The 19687-nt window shown below is 58.1% G+C and overlaps 1 protein-coding gene across 10 annotated transcripts in view; it reads right to left on the reverse strand.

Annotated features, from left to right (window-relative positions):
- The window catches only part of DCTN1 (dynactin subunit 1), a 73257-nt gene that overhangs the window by 46986 nt on the left and 6584 nt on the right, over positions 1-19687 (reverse strand). For all 10 annotated transcript variants that reach the window (XM_065634521.1, XM_065634530.1, XM_065634529.1 and 7 more), the window contains exon 2: positions 3806-4054. In XM_065634521.1, coding sequence (XP_065490593.1) covers positions 3806-4033 — 228 coding nt within the window. In that variant the 5' untranslated portion in view covers positions 4034-4054. The remainder of the gene's footprint in view (positions 1-3805; positions 4055-19687) is intronic.

The following is a 19687-nucleotide window of genomic DNA, read 5'->3' on the forward strand; positions in this document are numbered from 1 at the left end:
GAGGGAATAAATAATATTCGCATAAAGAATAAAGCAAGTCAAGCCCCGGGATGTGACAGCCCAGAGCTTCTTTACCAGCCCCACGACGGCTCTGCTCAGCAGCCGGCTCGACAGCCTTGCTCTGCCTTCGTTTAAGCTCCTGACACTTGACAGAAAGCTCAATTTCCATTTTGTGTGTGTTGCCTTAGCAAAAATTATTTTAAAACCCCATTCTTCTTCATAAGGAAAGCTGCTTTTGTCTGCAACAGTGACTCAAAAGGTGATGCAGCCACGAGCTGGGGCTGTGGGGGTTTAACCCCAGAGCTGCCGGGCTCTCAGGGACCCCCAGACACAGACCCACAGGTCTGAGCCCTGTTAACACATCTGCGGGTTGAAGGTTTAGGGTTTTCTCTTTGGTAAGTTTTTCTTGATGCATTTTTGCTTGATAAATACAGAAAACAAGGCTAGAAAGGATAAGAGCCATCCCTTCACCTCTGAAGATCAGCACTATGCGACTGCTCCTGCAGCCTGAGAGCTCAGTCAGAAACAAAAATAATCCCTAAACCTGTCAGGCACAGTTTCTATTTTGGGAAGATGCCCAAATTCCAGGAGTGTATTGTTAATTTAAGAGAAGCAAGGAGACAGAGCAAACCTGTGCCACAGAAATCCTGACAACTGCCCCAGCGCTGAGAACACCCAAACCCGGGCTGGGCAGCGGGACAGGGGAGTGCCCTGGGATGGGGGGACCACGAGTACGGGACGGGACCCAGGGCATCACGGAATCACCAAATCCCAGGTTTAGGGACCACAGGGATCACCTGGTCCAACCTTTCATGGCACAAGCCCGGTCTAGACAAGCCAGCCCAGCCCTGCCCAGCTGGATCCTAAAAGTGCCCAGTGCCGGGGAACCCACCACTGCCCTGGGGAGATTCCAATGACCAGCTGTTCTCATCGGGAAGAATTTCCCTCTTGTCTCCCATTGGAATCTCCCCAGGAGCAACTTGTACCCATCGCCCCTCGGCTTTTCCACGGGACTCCTGGTACAACGGGCATCTCCACCTGCTTTGGAGCCGCCTTTGAGTCCTGGTCGTGGGGACGAGCTCTGCCGAGCCGCCTGCTCTCCAGGCCAGGGGAGGCACCAGCCCGCGTCTCTCAGCCTTTGCTCAAACGGTGGCAGCCCCGTCCCTGGATCATCTCAGTGGCCCCTCTGTCCCCTCTCCCACTTGGACACATGTCCTTTGTACAGCGGGACCAAAGCCGAGCTCAGGATCCCAGGAGTGGCCTGAGCAGCGTGGGATGACGACTCCCCTGGCGCTGCCCTTGCTGACGCCACAGCAGCACCCTGGTCACTCGTTGAGCCCGCTGTCCCTGGGACGCCGGGTCCTGTCCCCAGAGCTGTCCCCAGCCAGGCAGACCCAGCCTGGGCTGCGCTCCTGGGCTACGTTCCCAGGTGCAACAACTATCGCATCTGCTGCACCGGGTCCTGCACAGGAGCCGATGCAAGCCGAGGGGGTCTGAGCCGCGCTGTGCTCCCCACCAGTCCAGCTCTGGTGGCAGCACCGGCCTCGCTGGGAGGTGGCCAAGGACAGGGCGGCAGGAACCAGAGCAGGGCGGGCTGTGGGTTAGGCCGGAGAAGCACCGCAACATCCGAGATGCATCGCAGCAGCAGTTTGAGCCCAGGAGCTCCTCTGCCAAGCGGGAGCAGAACAGCAGCTCCACGTGATGGCAAAAGCAACAGCAGTGTTTCCACGCACCACAAAAGAATTCTGATGTTTCAACTCACCAGCCCAAATACAAGTTCCAGGCAGGCAAAACATTGATTTTGCCAAAAGATAACGAGCCAATGCTCAGCGGGAAATGCCCGTCCATGCTGTCACAGCTGCGGGAAGCAGCGATCCAACCCCTGGCAGCTGGGGGACAGCGGACGGGGGGGACAGCGGACGGGGGGGGGACAGCGGACGGGGGGGGGGACAGCGGACGGGGGGGGGGACAGCGGACGGGGGGGGGGACAGCAGCCCCCATGTCACTGCCCTCGGCACAGCACAGCGAGCCGGCCCCAGCTCCAGCCCCTGCTGCCACCGTCCCCTCGCTGGCCAGGACTGTGGCACGGCCACGCGCCAGGACACATCAGTGTCCCTGGGGCCACCACCACGGAACCAGAGACGCCCCTGCTCCCCGCAGGATGCGGCTGCCAGCGCAGGCACGGCAAAGAGAAACGCTTCAGGGTAATTTTGGCTCTTGTGGCTCTGCAGGCCCTGCTGGACACATCGCGCAGGCGAGAACCTGAGGGGCTGGGGCAGAGACATCGCACGGGCTCGACCCCTGCCAGGGGACAAGCACTTTGTGACACAGAAACAGCTCCGCAGCAAATCCTGCGGGGTCTGCTCTGACCATTGCATGAAACACAAAAAAAATTGCCTAAAATCTTTGAAGTTTTCCCATCGGTACATTTTTAAAGCTGAAACTTCACAAGAAATTAAAAGACTAAGAATGCTGCTGGGCTTTATTGATGCTGGTATTACTGGTGCTCATTTTGTGAGATACATTTTTAAGTGGAAGGAGAGAAGAGAAAGTTACTCAATCTTGGAAACTCTCACAAACACTTTACAAGTGTTTAACAAGATGTGTCTGTACTGATGCAGGTGATGTGCTTCATAAGCAATGAGAAACACATTTCTCAATTACAATTCATTTTCCTCCCAGAAAATTGATTTATCCTCAGTGGTCGGGCAGCGTGTGTAACCAGAGCAGAGCTGCATGCTGCGCCGGGAGCCTGGAGGTGACACACGGAGGAGCAGGGGACGGACTGACAGTGGAGAGCACAGGTGGAGCACTGACACTTGCCATTTATATCTTAAACCTGGTTCTCGAAAAATTAATGCCCAAACCATAATGGTCACTTGGGTGCCTGCACCCTGGGCAGCTCCTGCACCGCCTCTGCTGCTCCCGGCGTGGGATCTGTCCCCCGGGGTGTCACTGCCCCACGCTCCCCACTGCCACCTGCATTCAGCGGAACAGGGCAGTGACCGTCCTGTGCTGGGCACTGCGGAGGCCACACCGCGAACCCTGGGGGCAGTTCTGGGCCCCTCACGCCAAGAAAGGCCTTGAGGTGCTGGAGCGAGTTGAGAGAAGGGAACGGAGCTGGTGAGGGGCTGGAGCACAAGGGTGATGGGAGCGGCTGAGGGAGCTGGGGGTTCAGCTGGAGAACAGGAGCTGAGGGGAGACCTTCTGATCTCTGACCTGCCTGAAAGGAGCTTGGAGCCAGGGGGGGGTCGGGCTCTGCTCCCCAGGAACAAGCGCCAGGACCAGAGGAAACGGCCTCAAGTTGCGCCAGGGGAGGCTGAGGTTGGATCTGGGGAACAATTTCTTCCCCAAAGGGCTGTGGGGCATTGGAACAGGCTGCCCAGGGCAGTGCTGGAGTCACCATCCCTGGAGGGGTTGGACAGACGGACATGAGGTTCTCAGGACATGGGGCAGTGCCAGGGGTGGGGAACGGTTGGACTCGATGACCTTGAGGGGCTTTTCCAACCAAAATGATTCTGTGATTATTAATAGTTGAAAACTACACTAAAGGCAATGGATGGCAGAACCTCCACAAACTGGGATTCACATTTAGCAAAAGCCACTTGGTTGGTCAACACTAGAGGATCTGTCTGCAGCCTGTGACTCTGTCTGCATTTCAGCTGTTCTGCAGGACAGAAGATGGAGGGTCCCAGGCACATTGCTCTCCCTGGGAGCGAAGGAAATGTATTTTACCTCTCCACACCTGGGTGCCAAGGGCCGTTTCCCCGTTTGACAAGCAGCCCGGCCGGCGCAGGGAGCGTACCTGGGACTGCCGCACGAAGATGCCGTGATTCTCCTCGCACGTGAAGTATTTCCTGCCCTGCACAGTCCCGTCGTTCTTGCCCTTCGCTTCATCCAGGATGACGCCGACCCACTTGCCCGTGGCGAACAGGGTGGCCCCGACGTAGGCCACGGTGCCGCGGTGGCCCTTGCCGATGACCTCCACCCTGGAGCCCACCTTGAGGGGCTTGCTGCCGCCCTCCGCGCTCATCCTGGGGCCGCTGCTGGGCACCTGGGGACACAGGGGACACACACGGGTCACACGTGGCCGGACGGACAGACAGACCTGCTCTTTGCAGGGGTCAGCGAAAGGGAACCCCTCCCGTCACAGCTGCCAAACCGGGATCGCAAACAAAGGAAAACCCCCATTAGCTACTGCTCTTCAGTGTTTAACAGACACATCAGGCTCACAAAGCCAATTTGTAAGTTTTTTATAAGCTTGGGATAAAAAACCAACCCACAACTGTGAAGCGGCAGCTGTCAGCACAGCCACATTTACCGTAACCTGTACTCACTCCCTCCTTTTTTCGTTGTATCGGGAACTGCCGACAGCTTCCCAGCCCCTCGCATCACACACCCAGGAACAGAAAAGCGCTTTCTGACACAGTTTATTTTCCTTCCTCCTCACAGTCGGGGTTTGATTTGACCTGGGAACCCAGCCCAGCCAAACCCCCACCCACAGCAGCTCCCCCCGAGTCCCGTCGGGGTGCTGGGGGCAGGAAATACTGATGCTAAATTCACCAGGCTTTCGCGGCATTATCACCGTAAACATTAACCCACATCTCAGTGCCCACCACCGGACCCCAGGCTCACCATCCCCGGTGTGAACCTCTGTGCTCAGGTGAAGTTACCCTGTTGATCGATTCTTTTAGAGCACGGGGAAGGCAGCGGGTGGGAGAAACTCAACAAAGGCGCTTGAGACCCTCAGTGCTACTTAAATCGTAGTGAAGTTTGTTGGGATCTTCCCCCTACCCCAACACCTCCTCTGAAAGAAGCCCAATTGAAACAGATGAAGTTGAGACCATATTGCCATAGACCTACAATAACTCTATATTTTTAACTGTTTAAAAAGCAATGCTGCGGTAATAGTCCCTCTGCAGACACCGGTGCCTGCAAAGCTGCTGCTGAGCACAGCTCAGAGGGGAGGGATCCCCGCCCGTCCCGTGCCCACAGCCGGCCCCACGCTGCGGCTGCAGAACCAAGCACGTTCGGCATTTACATCATCCCGTTTGTCAGAAGTTCTGTCCATTGTGTAGAAAATATTTTGTTTTGATGAGCACTGGGCTCAGAGGGAAGAATGTGCTCTGTATGGGGAGGACAGCGCTGCTTTCACCCGCCGGGACGGGGCCCACGGGATGTGACACCGAGTCGCAGCCACAGCCAGATGCCCAGCGGGGTTTGGGGGGTTTCCGCAGCCCCAGGTAAACCCGGACACAGAAATGAGGATATTCTGAAAGCTGCTGGCTGGTGCGGAACCTGAATCGCCTCTCCCATGCAAACCTTCGCATCCCGCTGCTCCGGGTGCGGAACAGACCCCATGCGCTCAGGAAAACGCTGGTTTTCCACATCGAACTGAATGCCGCTCTTCATCCAAGCACAGCTGGCAGGAATCAAAAGCACAAGATCTTTTAAGGAAAAATAAAATCACCATTTTCTGACAAACAAACAAAAACAAGACCTCGCATCTAAAACTTATGCTACACACGCCAATAAATGTCAGCTGAACACTGGGTCCTTTCAGCCATCAGGCGGAGTAGCAACAATAGTCTGCAAAATACTTGCAGCTGTGAAATCAGCGTGTCCCACTTTTGTAAAAAATGAGAGCAAAGCTCTAAGACAACAAGAAGCCTCAAGGAAAAGCAAGATTCACCATTTAAATAGAAAGGTTCCTGCTCGGTGATTTTAAAAACAGTCGCTTCCCTTTCCATTCCGTCCCGGTTGGTGTTTGCCGGTTCACAGCTCTGGTGCTGCGGCAGCTGCAGGGCCGGTAACATCGGTAACATCAGAACATGAGCCGGTCCAGGTAACATCAGAGCGTGAGCCGGTCCTGGTAACATCAGAGCGTGAGCCGGTCCTGGTAACATCAGAGCGTGAGATGGTCCAGGTAACATCAGAGCGTGAGATGGTCCAGGTAACATCAGAGCGTGAGATGGTCCAGGTAACATCAGAGCGTGAGATGGTCCAGGTAACATCAGAGCGTGAGATGGTCCAGGTAACATCAGAGCGCGAGCCGCCGGGAGCTGGAGCCGCGGTGGGGAGCAGGACAGGGCTCGCTGTCACCACCCCAGGGCCACGGGCTGTCACACGTGTCCCCACAGCCCCACAGTGCTGGAAAACCCACCCTCGGAGCGCTCACACACGTTAACATGTGTTGGTGAGGTTCAAACAGCACGTGCTTGCAGAGGAAACCAGAAAGCGAGACTGAACTGCAGATCCGGGCCCTGCTCCGTCCCGGCGCTGTCTCGGTGGTTGGATGAGCGATGTTCCCGGTCACAGCGGCAGGTTTGCTGCTGGTGCAGACGGTAAGAGCCCCCACTGCCGTCCTGCGCAGCAGCTCAGCTCTGCTCCCGCAGCCCTGCTGCAAACCGCAATGCTGGGATGTGGGTTACATTAGAGATGACGTGTTCCAGCTTGGGCTCGGCTTGCCCTGGGGACGTCCCAAGCCACCAGGCTGGTCCCAGGTCACTCCTGGGGATGCTCCCGGACACCCCTGGCAGCTCCGCTCCCCGGACGGGAGCAGGGACAGGGACGCAGGACAAGGCCCTTGTGCCGGCAGCAGCACACGGAGCAGACGCTCGTGGCCACGGAGGCTGCTGGGGACAGGGACCGGCAGAGAAAAGCCCGGGGAGATGCTTCGGGAGGAGCCGAGCACAACCTGCAGGAACAGCTGCCCCGCTGCACCGAGCGGGACACGAGCCCCCCAGCGCAGAGCAAACCCAGTCGGGCGTCGCCTTCCAAACTGTCTCCTTTTGGCTTCCCTGCAGCATCACCGTGTCGAGCGGGAGCAGATGAACAGAACCGCGCCGCAGCAGCGTCCATCGGCGTGGGGCTGCAGGGGGTGTCAGAGCAGCCGCCGGCCCGGCTGGGAGCTGCTCTGCCCTCCCAGAGCACGACAGGGGAAAGTGCAGCTTAACGAGAACACAAACAGCGGGACCGCTCAGCAATCGGATATGGGGTCCAGCACGGCTCCAGCTTACAGCTTTTCTGGCAGCAAAACCCATTTAGGAGGCTCCTGACATCCCTCCCTCCAGCTTTTGGCCTGTTTTCTGCCAGGGATGACCAACCACCGCGCGTGTGCCCTGATTTTAGAGGCGCTGTCTCTCACACGGGTCCCGACGTGGCTGCGCGGGGAGGGGACGCGGGCAGAGCTGGAGCCGGGACCTGTGTGCCAGATGTGCCGTTTGGGGCGGCCACCGGAGGAGCGCGTCCCCGATCTCCGGCTCCGTCCTCCTCACCAGCAGTTGCATCACTTCTCCAGGGGAGAAAAACTGGGATTTCACATGGAAAAAGAATCTCCTCATTTTTTTCTTTTTAAGCCACAAAAGCTCTTCAGGGCCTGTTTTACAATTTATGAAGCAGCGATGCATAACAGAGCAAGCAGCACATCGTTGTTCCTTGCAAAGCCCTCTCCAGAGACATCCCCGAGCTCCAGTCGACACATGCATCACCTCAGGAAGCTCCAGCAGCGGGTTCCTGCACCACGACTCCTGCCGTGCCCCAGAGCAGCAGCAGAGCTTGAACAGGAAGAAAAGACCTTTCCCCGGCGTTAAACCACGCGAGATCACAGCGGGCTACCCAGTTCGTGCAGCAGAACAGAACTAAGAGCAGATTCAGTGAAAAGGAGAGTGAGGAATCCCGCGGCCGAGGCTGGCGAGGCCTCCGGCACCGGGACACGCTGCGCTGCGTCCAGCACCGCAAAACACAACCGAGGTACGAGCCTGGGGATGGGCCACTTTCCTGGCTAGGAATAGATAACCAGCCCGGGATTCTTCTCCAGTGGTACAAAAGGGTAGACCAAAATAATCTACATTACCACAGCAAAACACAGCATTATGCAAATTGCTGTAAAACTGTTGAGTAGGCTGAAAAAATTGCCAACTCAGGGGCGTTCCCTTCTAAAGAGCCGTTCTAAATGAGTTGGAGCATTTTCATGAGCAAGTAAGACAGAGGGTCTGTATTTCTCTACACACCCAGTCGCATGGGCAAAGCATTTCAAGGTTACTTTTTACATGGTAAAACATCTGAAAATCCCCTGGGAGCCGCAACCCCCCTGTTTTCTCCCCTGCTGCACCCACAGCCCGCCCGGAGAAGGGGCTGCGGATCTTCTCTGTCCTGTTTTTGGGTGTCCGTCCGTCCGTCCCTCCCGGGCTCGTGCTGGGGTGATGGTGCCGCATCCCGGTGAACGTGGCTCAGCCCTGCGGGTCCTCTCAGCGGCAGAGACGTGAGCGGGTAAATAAATGGCTTTCGGTACGTGCCAGCAGCTCATTATCGCTGCAGCATCGGCTTCAGGCTCAGCTTCCGAGTCAGAAACCTCAAAAGGCTTTAAGTCACTGGGGTACCGACCCTAAAAACCAAACACCCAGGTATAGAAATCACTGTCCCAGCTGCCGTGTCCTAGGGCTGAACCACCGCGTCAGTCAAAACCAATGGTCAAACCAGCACTAGGTTGGATCTGGGGAACAATTTCTTCCCCAAAGGGCTGTGGGGCATTGGAACAGGCTGCCCAGGGCAGTGCTGGAGTCACCGTCCCTGGAGGGGTTGGACAGACGGACATGAGGTTCTCAGGTACATGGGCAGTGCCAGGGCTGGGGGAACATTGGACTCCATGATCTTTAAAGTCTTTTCCAACCAAACCGACCCTGTGATTCTGTCCCCGCAGCGACTCGCACGCTCCAGCAGCCCCTTCCCACCTCCAGGTCACAGAGCTATTGAACAATATGTCCCCTCCACATAAAGGATCGCGCCAGCAACAGCAACACCTCAAAAAAGCCTCGTCTTCGTTTGCCTCGTGACTCCCCTCAGCCTGTTCAAACACAGGTCGGCCTCGGGGTCTGTTTGGTGGATGTTATAATTAACACAGCAGCCAATTAATAACACATGGCTATGCATCACCACAAGAAAGTAATAAAACAAGTCGGTAACGACCTTCTCACATGTCTACGATCTCATTAGTGCTGAATGACAAAAGTTAATGCAACTAAATCTGGCAAAAGGAGGGAGAGTTTTCAGTCTCAAATATAAAATTATTATAATTTTGTAAATCTATCAAATAAGGTTTCATTTTAAAAACAGACAGGAAGTTCACTGATTCCACAGCATCCTCGTGCTGAGCGTCCTTCCTTCCCAAGAAAGTCCAGACGTCGTAACATCAGCAAAAAGCGTTTTGAAGAACCTTTCCCAAGCACACTTTGCTCACCAGGTCTGGCCAAAGCGCTCTGAGCAGCGTCCTGTCCCTCCCCAGCCCCGCTCACCGAACGGGGGCACAAATCACCTCGCAGCCCCGGAGCTCCTGCAGCGGCACATCGCGGCGTGGGGAGTCACAAAGACAACTTCTGCCGATACAAAAGTCACCCCAAATGAAACGGCAACAACAAGACCGATCAAAAAGGGAAATTCAGATGCTGCACATCTGCTCAGAGCAAGGATTTCCTCACCTAAGTTACTGCTCAGTCACACTGGAGGAAATATTAAAAATAATAAATTTGCTAAGAACAGCCAGAGATAAGAAGTTCGGGGCAGCCCAGGGGTTTGAGAAAATAGCCTTACCTGTGAAATAAGGCGCCCGGGGAGGAGGGAACTCCCGCTGGGCACTGCCCCTCAGCCCCCACCTCCCACCAGCAGCTTCCACAGCTTTTCTGCCCGTCTCCACGTCAGCCGGTGGGTGAACCGCGGTGCGGGGCCTGCGCTCACACGTCCTCATGCGCTCAGCTTGGTGCGGTGAGGAAACATCTGTCAGTCGCTCGTGGTGACACCAAAGGCCCTTCTGCAGCACCCGGGAGGCCTGGGGGCAGCGGGTGGATGTGGGGCTGACTGGGAACAAAGGTCGGTCTGTCCGTCTGCTTTAGAATGCTCGTGAATCACAGAACCATTTAGGTTGGAAAAGCCCCGCAAGCTCATCGAGCCCAACCATAACCCACCCCCGGCACTGCCCCGTGTCCTGAGAACCTCATGTCCGTCTGTCCAACCCCTCCAGGGATGGTGACTCCAGCACTGCCCTGGGCAGCCTGTTCCAATGCCCCACAGCCCTTTGGGGAAGAAATTGGTCCCCAGATCCAACCTCAGCCTCCCCTGGCGCAACTCGAGGCCGTTCCCCTCCCGGAGGTACACAGGTGTTCCGTACCCCCCAACCTGCCGGGACACAGCACCAGGGGTAGAACAGGAGTTCAGGGCTCGGTGAGTGCACCCCAGAGCTCTGCCCCACAGCTGCAGCTCCCCAGCACCCACCAGCAACAGGACCGGCCCACGTACACCTGCCCTTTGCGGGAAGGACAGACAGCGTCTGTCTGGGAGCAGAGAGGTTCAGAACAGGCTGAGAGTTGGGCTGTTCAGCTGGAGAAGAGAAGCTCCAGGGAGACCTTATTGTGGCCTTTCCAGACTTAAAAGGGGCCGATAAAAAAGATGGGGACAGACTTTTGAGCACGGCCTGTTGTGATAGGACAAGGGGCGATGGTTTTAAACTAAAGGAGGGAGATTCAGGGTAGACATGAGGAAGGAATCGTTGCCCCTGAGGGTGGTGAGAGCCTGGCCCAGGTTGGCCAGAGAGGTGGTGGCTGAACCACCCCTGGAGACATCCCAGGCCAGGCTGGACGGGGCTCTGAGCAACCTGAGCTGGTGCCGATGTCCCTGCTCATGGCAGGGGGGGACCTGGGGGAGCTGGGGAGGGCCTTTCCAACCTAAACTATTCTGTGATTCAGTAATTCTATGAACAGCACTGTGGTGGGGTGACAGGTACAGCCACAGCTGTCACACAGGGAACAAGCGGAACGTTTCCCCAGCTGACACAAACACAAACGCCGTGCTCCTGGGAGGGCTCTGTGCAGGACCCAGGGCTCAACAACGGGCTGAGCCCACAGACGGTGACACCCCTGGCAACCCATCAAACCTTCGGTGTCACTCCAGGGCCCCACCAGAACCCCCCACAGTGGATCCCACAGCAACCACCTCTCAGACACCCCCAAACACACGCTGCAACAGCCCTTCTCCAACTCAATAACTGTTCTGGGGCTCAACACCAAACTGCGGCCCTGCAGAGCGCAGGTCACGTTAAGTGCTGTACGTTCTGCTATTAAATCTGGCCAATGCAGAAATCCACCAACACTTGGATACTGAAGGTCCATTCACACTGCTTCATAGAGAAATGTTTCCCAAATCCTTAGGATTCAGGAAAGAAGGGAAAGCGCAGAATAAGCCTCTAACACATTCACGTCTAAGACAAGGTGACAGCTCCCAGACTTCAGTTTCTAACCAACTAGAAATCACAGAATCATAGAATCATTTTGGTTGGAAGAGACCCTCAGGATCATGGAGCCCAACAACAACCCAACTCTAGCACTTGAACCATGTCCCCAGAAATCAGAGACAAGAACAGGCTGCCCTGCTCCAGCACACGCCGGTCCCGCCACTGCCGTGGGCTGAACCGGGGGCCCTCACACCGGGGACACAGTGTGGGTGACAACCACAGCTTTGCTCTGCCCAAAACCGCACCTGGGGCTGCAGAGCTGGCTCAGCACAGGACCAGCCCCCGGCTGGGATCACCCTGTCGCGGGACGACACACCAGGATCGATATTTCCTTTTCCTCGCGTTGCAGCTCGCCGTGCCCGCGCTGCCGTCCGTGTGTCAGACTGAGCAAGGACCACGCCGACCCTGCCGTGCCCCAGCTCTCCAGAGCTGTCACACAAGCCCAGGTCTAACCTGCCCAGCTAAACCCGAGACCGGCACTCCCATCACAGCTCAAAACAGCATGATTACCGCAATTTTGGATTTTAAAAGGAGATAAACTGTCCAAGCTGGAAATGCTGCATTCGCATTTACTGTCCCAGGGGGATGAGCACGGGCTGGGACCCGCTGGCCATCCTGGGACCCACTGGCCATCCTGGGACCCACTGGCCATCCCTGGGACCCACTGGCCCTCCCTGGGACCCACTGGCCCTCCCCAGCAGAGGCGGCCAGGCAGAGCCAGGTCCGTGGTGGCACGGGGGGCCCAGTGCCACCTGCGGTCACTGTCCCTTCCCAGCTGCGAAGGAAGGACGTGGGGGTGGGACACACAGCCAACTTGGGGACGGTCACCTTTGGGGACACCAGAGCCCAACACAGCAGCTGGTGACACCACCCAGAGCTTCTCGTGTCTCCAGCTCCCCGCTGATCTCATCCCGCGTCCAGGGAGCTGCACCTCACGCATGGCCGGGGCTGCCCCGGCTCTGGGGAGACCCGCAGCCACAACTGCAGGAGGGGCCGAGGGTTGGGAACTCTTCCCCCACCATTAGCCACCCCAAATCTGCCAGTGCCCGATCAGCGCGGGAGGCGCGAGCGTCCCCATCACACGGCCCCACCAGCAGCACACGCGGTGCTCCAGACACCCCGACTGCGGGCAGGGACAGCAGGTGACACATGCGGTGCTCCGGACACCCCGACTGCAGGCAGGGACAGCAGGTGACACACGCGGTGCTCCGGACACCCCGACTGCGGGCAGGGACAGCAGGTGACACACACGGTGCTCCGGACACCCCGACTGCGGGCAGGGACAGCAGGTGACACATGCGGTGCTCTGGACACCCCGACTGCGGGCAGGGACAGCAGGTGACACACGCGGTGCTCTGGACACCCCGACTGCGGGCAGGGACAGCAGGTGACACACGCGGTGCTCCGGACACCCCGACTGCGGGCAGGGACAGCAGGTGACACACGCGGTGCTCCGGACACCCCGACTGCGGGCAGGGACAGCAGGTGACACACGCGGTGCTCCGGACACCCCGACTGCGGGCAGGGACAGCAGGTGACACATGCGGTGCTCCGGACACCCCGACTGCGGGCAGGGACAGCAGGTGACACATGCGGTGCTCCGGACACCCCGACTGCGGGCAGGGACAGCAGGTGACACACGCGGTGCTCCGGACACCCCGACTGCGGGCAGGGACAGCAGGTGATGGGGGTGCAGAGGGAGGGGGAGCAGGAGCCGCAGGGAGCTCCCCAGCTCCCCAGACCCCAGCCCACAGGAGAGACACGGGGACAGAGCCCCTGGGGCCACCCACCCCGACAGACCCCGAAGGGGCAGGAGCCCTCGGGAGATGGTATGAGCACCAGTGTGACAGTTCCCAGCAGCTCCCCGTCCTCGCTCCCACCAGTGACGGCTCAAGGGTGGGTGAGCTGCCAAATGACACTAAAGGAGGAATCTGTGTTCTCTGGGAGCAGAGGCAGCGCTCCTGCCGCCCTCTCTCAAATCCACAGCGCAGGCACCAGCAGCCACCGATGGAAAATGGGTGCAATTCAAGTACTTGTGATCTGGGCCTGATTTGGGTCACTCTGTGCCTCACCTGAGCACGACGGTTTCAGGGTTTTGCTCCGTTATAGCGGATAACCCAAGGAATATTTACTGTATTCCTTCCAGACGCCGCTCACATCACTACGCCGCACACAGGGCCTCCTCCCCCGGTGCAGATTTGACTAACTGAACCTCAAACTGCCACTCAAAGCACAGATCAAAAGTCTCAGGCGAACCCTGAACACAGCAGCCACCTCTGAAGAGCTCCCGTGAGGAGATTCACAACTGCAGGGTAAAACGCTCTGAGCCTCCAATTCAAGACATGACCCAACACAGCTGAAATAAGACTGAAATAATTCTAGTTTCTGTTAAGTCCAGTCATCACCGGACAGCACGTGGTGCTGCCGAACCGTCCCTGTTGGGAGGGGGAATGACCCGGGATGCCGAGCGGGCCTGTCAGGCGGTGGCATGGGGGGTGACACGGGGGGTGGCACCGTCCCTCCCGGCTCAGATCTGCTGTGGTTGGACTCGCGGCCGAGCCGGGATGAAGCCCCCACCGTGGTGCTGGACATACCCTGGCCAAGGCTGGGGAGCAAGGAGGCAAATGCGGATGGTTCGGGTGTCTCTGAGTGCAATGACACCAGCCACAGCGCCAGCGTACGACCACGTGTCCCCAAACCCGGCTGTGGCTGCTGCCGGCAGGGCCAGCCCAGCCGGGGCTGCCGCAGCCTCGGTCCCGCCGCACCGACCTCACCGTGCCATTTGAGCACACCGCACATCAGCCTGCTCGTGTCCAGGAGCCGCAGCCGCCATCCTGCCTGGCCGAAATTCAACACGGTTATCAGGACAGAACCGCTACAACTCAGTTTGAAATTTCACCTCCTGTGCCCACTCCCCCCACTGAAAACATCAGCCTTAAGCAAACTCCCAGCCGGGGAGGCTGGAGCCACCGCACGCTCACAGACCCCGTGTCCCAGCCTCGGGAACCTCCGCAGCCCCATCCCCACACGGACACACGACACATGCTCCGACCCACACGGGTGGGAAAAGGCACTTCCCAGCCTCCCCGAGCCATGGGCTGAGCAGCAGCGGCTCCGGTGACTGCACAGGCAAATCGCTTCGGCCAGAGACCCCGTCACCCTGCACGCCCACCGCAACGGGCAGCCCGGGCTGGGACGGGGAGCGGCCGCAGGTCCCGCTCCCCACAGGGGTTTGGGGCAGGGGGAGCGGCCGCAGGTCCCGCTCCCCACAGGGGTTTGGGGCAGGGGGAGCGGCCGCAGGTCCCGCTCCCCACAGGGGTTTGGGGCAGGGGGAGCGGCCGCAGGTCCCGCTCCCCACAGGGGTTTGGGGCAGGGGGAGCGGCCGCAGGTCCCACTCCCCACAGGGGTTTTGGGGCAGTCCCGGCACGAGGGGGTGGAGGGAAGGGGTCTGTGCTCCCCGCAGAGTTCCAAAGCGCTCTGCCAAGTTGGCAAACACCGGGTAACAGAGATGCCAAAAATGCGCCACCCAGTCCCCAAACCGGCGAGTGCCTGGGACACAATGTCACGGCGCCGGCGAGGCCGAACAAAACGACAAAGCCGGTCCGAGGCGAGGCCTGGCTGCGGGCCGGTGCCGCTGCCCACCGCACCGCCCAGGGTTAACTGCAATACGGTAAAACCTGGAAACGATTGCCAGGCACTCGGAAGCTCAGTATCGCACCGTGCAACCTGGAAAATAAGCACAGAGGAAGGAAAAAACACGATGCAGAAAAGAAAACAACCCTGAATCTTTGTGTTGAAAAGCCCTGGGAAGATTCTGTCATCACCGGAGGCTCAGCTGACGCCTCGTTGCATTATCAGCGATAATTAACAGCAAAAGCAGACTAACTTAAATCAAAAGGACACGGCTGCTAATATAATTCAGACTATTTATCCACCCACTGCACATCGCAACAGATATTGTTAGTGATGAAGATATCAAATTCCAGAAATACGAAAGCACAGGAAACATAATCTAGATTTCAGTATAAAAATAGCTTTTTTCTTCATTGCAACAGCCAGCATTAGATACGGAACAATGTCACCCACCAGCACAGGCAGGAGTTTGTCAATAAGTTTCCCTCCCCCGACTCACCCGGCCGTACGTGTGCCTCTTGCTCTGGGCCATGCTGCCGCCGGCTGCTCCCTTTATTTTAAAGATTTATTATTTTCAGAGAACGGTCTCAGTCCACGGCCAGCAGGAAATCATCAGAGGTTTTTCACATCTCAGCCGATCTCCCCATCCCCGTGTCCCCCCACGAGGCTCCGCCGGCCACACGGAGCGGGGAAAAAGCCCTTTTCTGGCAGCGGATTCTCTCCTACAGGGCGGTAGGAAATCCAGCCCAGCTGATGGAGCCGACTCTGCGCTAGTGCCGCTCCAGACTTGTCACCGCTGCCAGCGCTGGGTCCTAACGCTGCCGCTCCTGCTGCAGCCGCAGGAGCTGACGCCACGGCCTGGCCACCGGCACGGCCACAGCACGGCCAGGGCCTGGCCACTGGCACAGCCACAGCACGGCCACGGCACGGCCAGGGCCTGGCCACTGGCACAGCCACAGCATGGCCATGGCACGGCCAGGGCCTGGCCATGGGCACAGCCACAGCACGGCCAGGGCCTGGCCACTGGCACAGCCACAGCACGGCCAGGGCCTGGCCACTGGCACAGCCACAGCACGGCCATGGCACGGCCAGGGCCTGGCCATGGGCACAGCCACAGCACGGCCAGGGCCTGGCCACGGGCACAGCCACAGCACGGCCACGGCACGGCCAGGGCCTGGCCACGGGCACAGCCACAGCACAGCCACGGCATGGCCAGGGCCTGGCCACTGGCACAGCCACAGCACGGCCACGGCACGGCCAGGGCCTGGCCACTGGCACAGCCACAGCACGGCCAGGGCCTGGCCACGGGCACAGCCACAGCACGGCCATGGCACGGCCAGGGCCTGGCCATGGGCACAGCCACAGCACAGCCACGGCACGGCCAGGGCCTGGCCACGGGCACAGCCGCGGCACGGCCACGGCACAGCCAGGGCCTGGCCACTGGCACAGCCACAGCACAGCCACGGCACAGCCAGGGCCTGGCCGCCGGCATGGCCATCAGCACAGCCACAGCTTGGCCACTGGCACAGCCACGGCCTGGCCGCTGGCACAGCCACGGCACGGCCGCCAGCATGGCCACCGCTGCCAATCCGCACTGGGGCACCGGGGAGTACAAGGGCTCCTCCCGCATGTCCAGCCAGGTGCTGGGCGGGGGACACCCCGATTTCCCCCTGCCGGGAGCTGACCAGAACGCCCCAAACACAGCAGCGCAGCTCACAGCACGCCCGGGCTCCCCGCGTCCCCCCGCTGGCCCCCAGCCCCACGGCTCACCAGCCGGACCCCGCTCTGCCCCACGCCCCCATACACCACCCCTGCAGAGCGAATCTGGGGAAAACCACCACCCTGACGTGGGTTCTGTCCCCAACACCCGCGTACGGCACCCGGCACGCAGCCAGAGCACAGGCGGACAGGAGGCACGGGGACCAAACAGTTAATCATGGGGCATCTTTTAAAATCAATAATTGTTTTGTGCCTGGTTGATGTGAATAGACGTCTAATTAAAGTCATCAGCCCCTCTTCTCAGAGCTGTCTGCAGCGGTAATTGCTGCCTGCGGAACGGCAAGTGGGCACACGGAGGGGCCCTGGCCGGGCACCGTGCCCAGCGCCGCGTGCTGTGGATGCTGCCAGACACCGGCACCCACCGGGACACCAGCTCACCCGCCGGGACACCAGCTCACCCACCGGGACACCAGCTCACCCACCGGGACACCAGCTCACCCGCCCGGCTCCGAAACGGGGGCTGCACCATGAACTTTTGTGTCTGTTTGCATCCCATTTTAGTCCCTGATTGCAGTGACCACAACAAAGGTGATGAACTACCTGAAGGGAAAAACCAGTGTCATCAGGGAGCTTTTAAAAGGTGAAGAGGAACCTGCTCAGGAAGATCTTGATAAGTCAATACAGGGCCTGCATTTTTCAAAATACTTCTATTAATGAACATACCCTCTGGTCCCTTATCTCCGCGCGGCTGCAGATGACTCCTCAGCATTCCACGAAAGGCAAACAGAATACAAGCTGCACAGCAGCTGGAGATTTGCTTTAGGAACTGGAACCCGGAAAAGCTTGAAACCCCAGATCCGGTCCAGATCCACACCAGATCCGCACCAGATCCGCACGTTCAGAGAGACTAAGACAGAATATCCCAGAGAAGCAGGTGGCCTTCAAGGCCAAGGCAATTGCATTCAAGGGAACCAACTTTCAGACGTGCACCCAGGATGAACAACAAGAACTTCACTAGAAACGAGCCGCGCTCCAGCCTGGAGCACCCAGGAGCTGAACCCGAGCGCCCCGGAGGCTGCCGAGCACCGCAGAGCTGCCCGGGTGAGCAAACACCGACCACCGCCCCCGCCGGAGAACCCGCCGCGGCCTCGGGAGCCCCCAGCCCGTGCTGAACGGGGACAGAGCCTTTGTCAGACACAACTGGGTTTCTCACGCAAAGCAAAGGTTGAATCATCCCTGGCTAAGGACACTGCCGTCACCAGAGCTGTTCCGCGTCCCTCCGGACAGCCAGCGCAAAGGGAAGCCAGACCTGAGCGTGGCTTCCCGAGTCTCCCGCAGGGACGCAGGTGTCTGTGCTGAAGGCATTTCCCCTTCTGTGTCCCTGGCAATAAGGTGACCATGCTCACCAAGTAATGGGCCAACATTCTTTCTACTTTGCCTCTTGCCATTAACATATTTTAAAAAGCCTTTTTATTGTCCTTCACAGTACTGGCTGGCTTCAGTTCTCATTGAGTTTTGGCTGCAAGAATCTCCTCCCTGCAGGGGCTCTGAGCACCCTGGGCTGGTGAAGATGTGTCTGCCCATGGCAGGGGTGGGACCAGCTGAGCTTTAACGGTCCCTTTGACCCAAACCATCTGTGATTCCGTGACTAAGAGGTTCTTGTCATCAAGGTACCGGATGGACTGGAGAAATCTCAAATCTCAATACCAAAGTTTTTTCTCTTTTCCTGTGGGAGCTCTGGCTCTTTTCCACACTTTGGGAAGTGCAGGAGGGTGGCGGGTGCTGCAGCGCCCTGGGGACGGGTGACAGAGGACACATGCCCCTCTGCAGGGACGGGGACGCGTCGCTGTTCTCCCCACAGAGCCCCAGGAACAACGGGACGTTTGCTGGAACCAGGAGAACACCAGTGAGCAGCAGGCAGGCCTTCCTGCCAGCACGGCCAGCTGGAGCCGGAAGAGTCTTTGTTCATCTTTAAATAAAATTACAAATGCCGCACAGCCTGCCCAGCCCTGGAGTTTTCCACATTAAACCCAGGGCACAAACACAGTTTTCCTGACGCCCAGGGGCAGGCGGTGGGACACGGCACCCCGAGCTCCAGCACCGGTGACCAAAGCCACAGCAAACCGCCCCATTCCCCCAGGGCCGCCACTAACACCAGGTGACGGAAACCAAACCCGGGGAGCAAAGCAACACCAAGGAGGACGCGATGAAGATATTTCCAGCAAGAGCACACACCAAATTTCTAACATCCAGCTAGGGACTCGTTACAGTTTCACTGGAAATCTAAAAAGTTATGCACAACTTGAGAACATTTTACATTTCCAACAAGCCTGCAATTAACCCCAGGAAAGACAAGAAGTCTATGCCCATGTCCAGCCTCTGCAGTCCACACAAAAGCTGCCAACGGAGGGGAAGGAGCCTCCATTTCAGGTCGCTTAAAGGTAAATTCAAATAGCAGAGAACATTCAAGCCATATACATATACCCATGCAGATAAACAGAAAAGCAAAAGCCTTCGCATGTGAGTCAGCGAGCAGATGTAGGCTGAACACTAAACCCGCTGCTCTGCCGCCCGGGGATACAACAGCGACACCCTCAAGGAGATTCCATTCCATTCCATTCCATTCCATTCCATTCCATTCCTCAATGTGACAGTTACCAGCACCATTCACCATTTTCTGGTTTTGTTTCTCATTTACCACATGGACTTTGGATGAAAATTAAAACTTGACGGAAAGACAAGAAGCCAAGGTTAGGCAGTAGTTTTATTAATTAACTGGAACTGCATTACACAGGATGTGTGAAGTTTTCTGGGATTAAAGCACTTTGAGACGGTCTTAGAGAAACAGCCTTGCTGAAGCCGGCTGCTGCGGAGCCCGGAGGTGCGGGCCCAGAGCCCACTCCAGAGACAGGAAAACACTTGACATTTTCCTCCAAACTCACACACTGTCATTTTTGGATGAGCTGCTGCTTCAACCAAACAAAATAACCAAGATGAACAAATGTGCCTGGCCCTTGCAGAGGCCACAGCAGCCCCTCTTCCACAGAAACACAT

This window comes from Caloenas nicobarica, chromosome 4 (genome assembly GCF_036013445.1).
Source record: "Caloenas nicobarica isolate bCalNic1 chromosome 4, bCalNic1.hap1, whole genome shotgun sequence".
Taxonomy (NCBI): domain Eukaryota; kingdom Metazoa; phylum Chordata; class Aves; order Columbiformes; family Columbidae; genus Caloenas; species Caloenas nicobarica.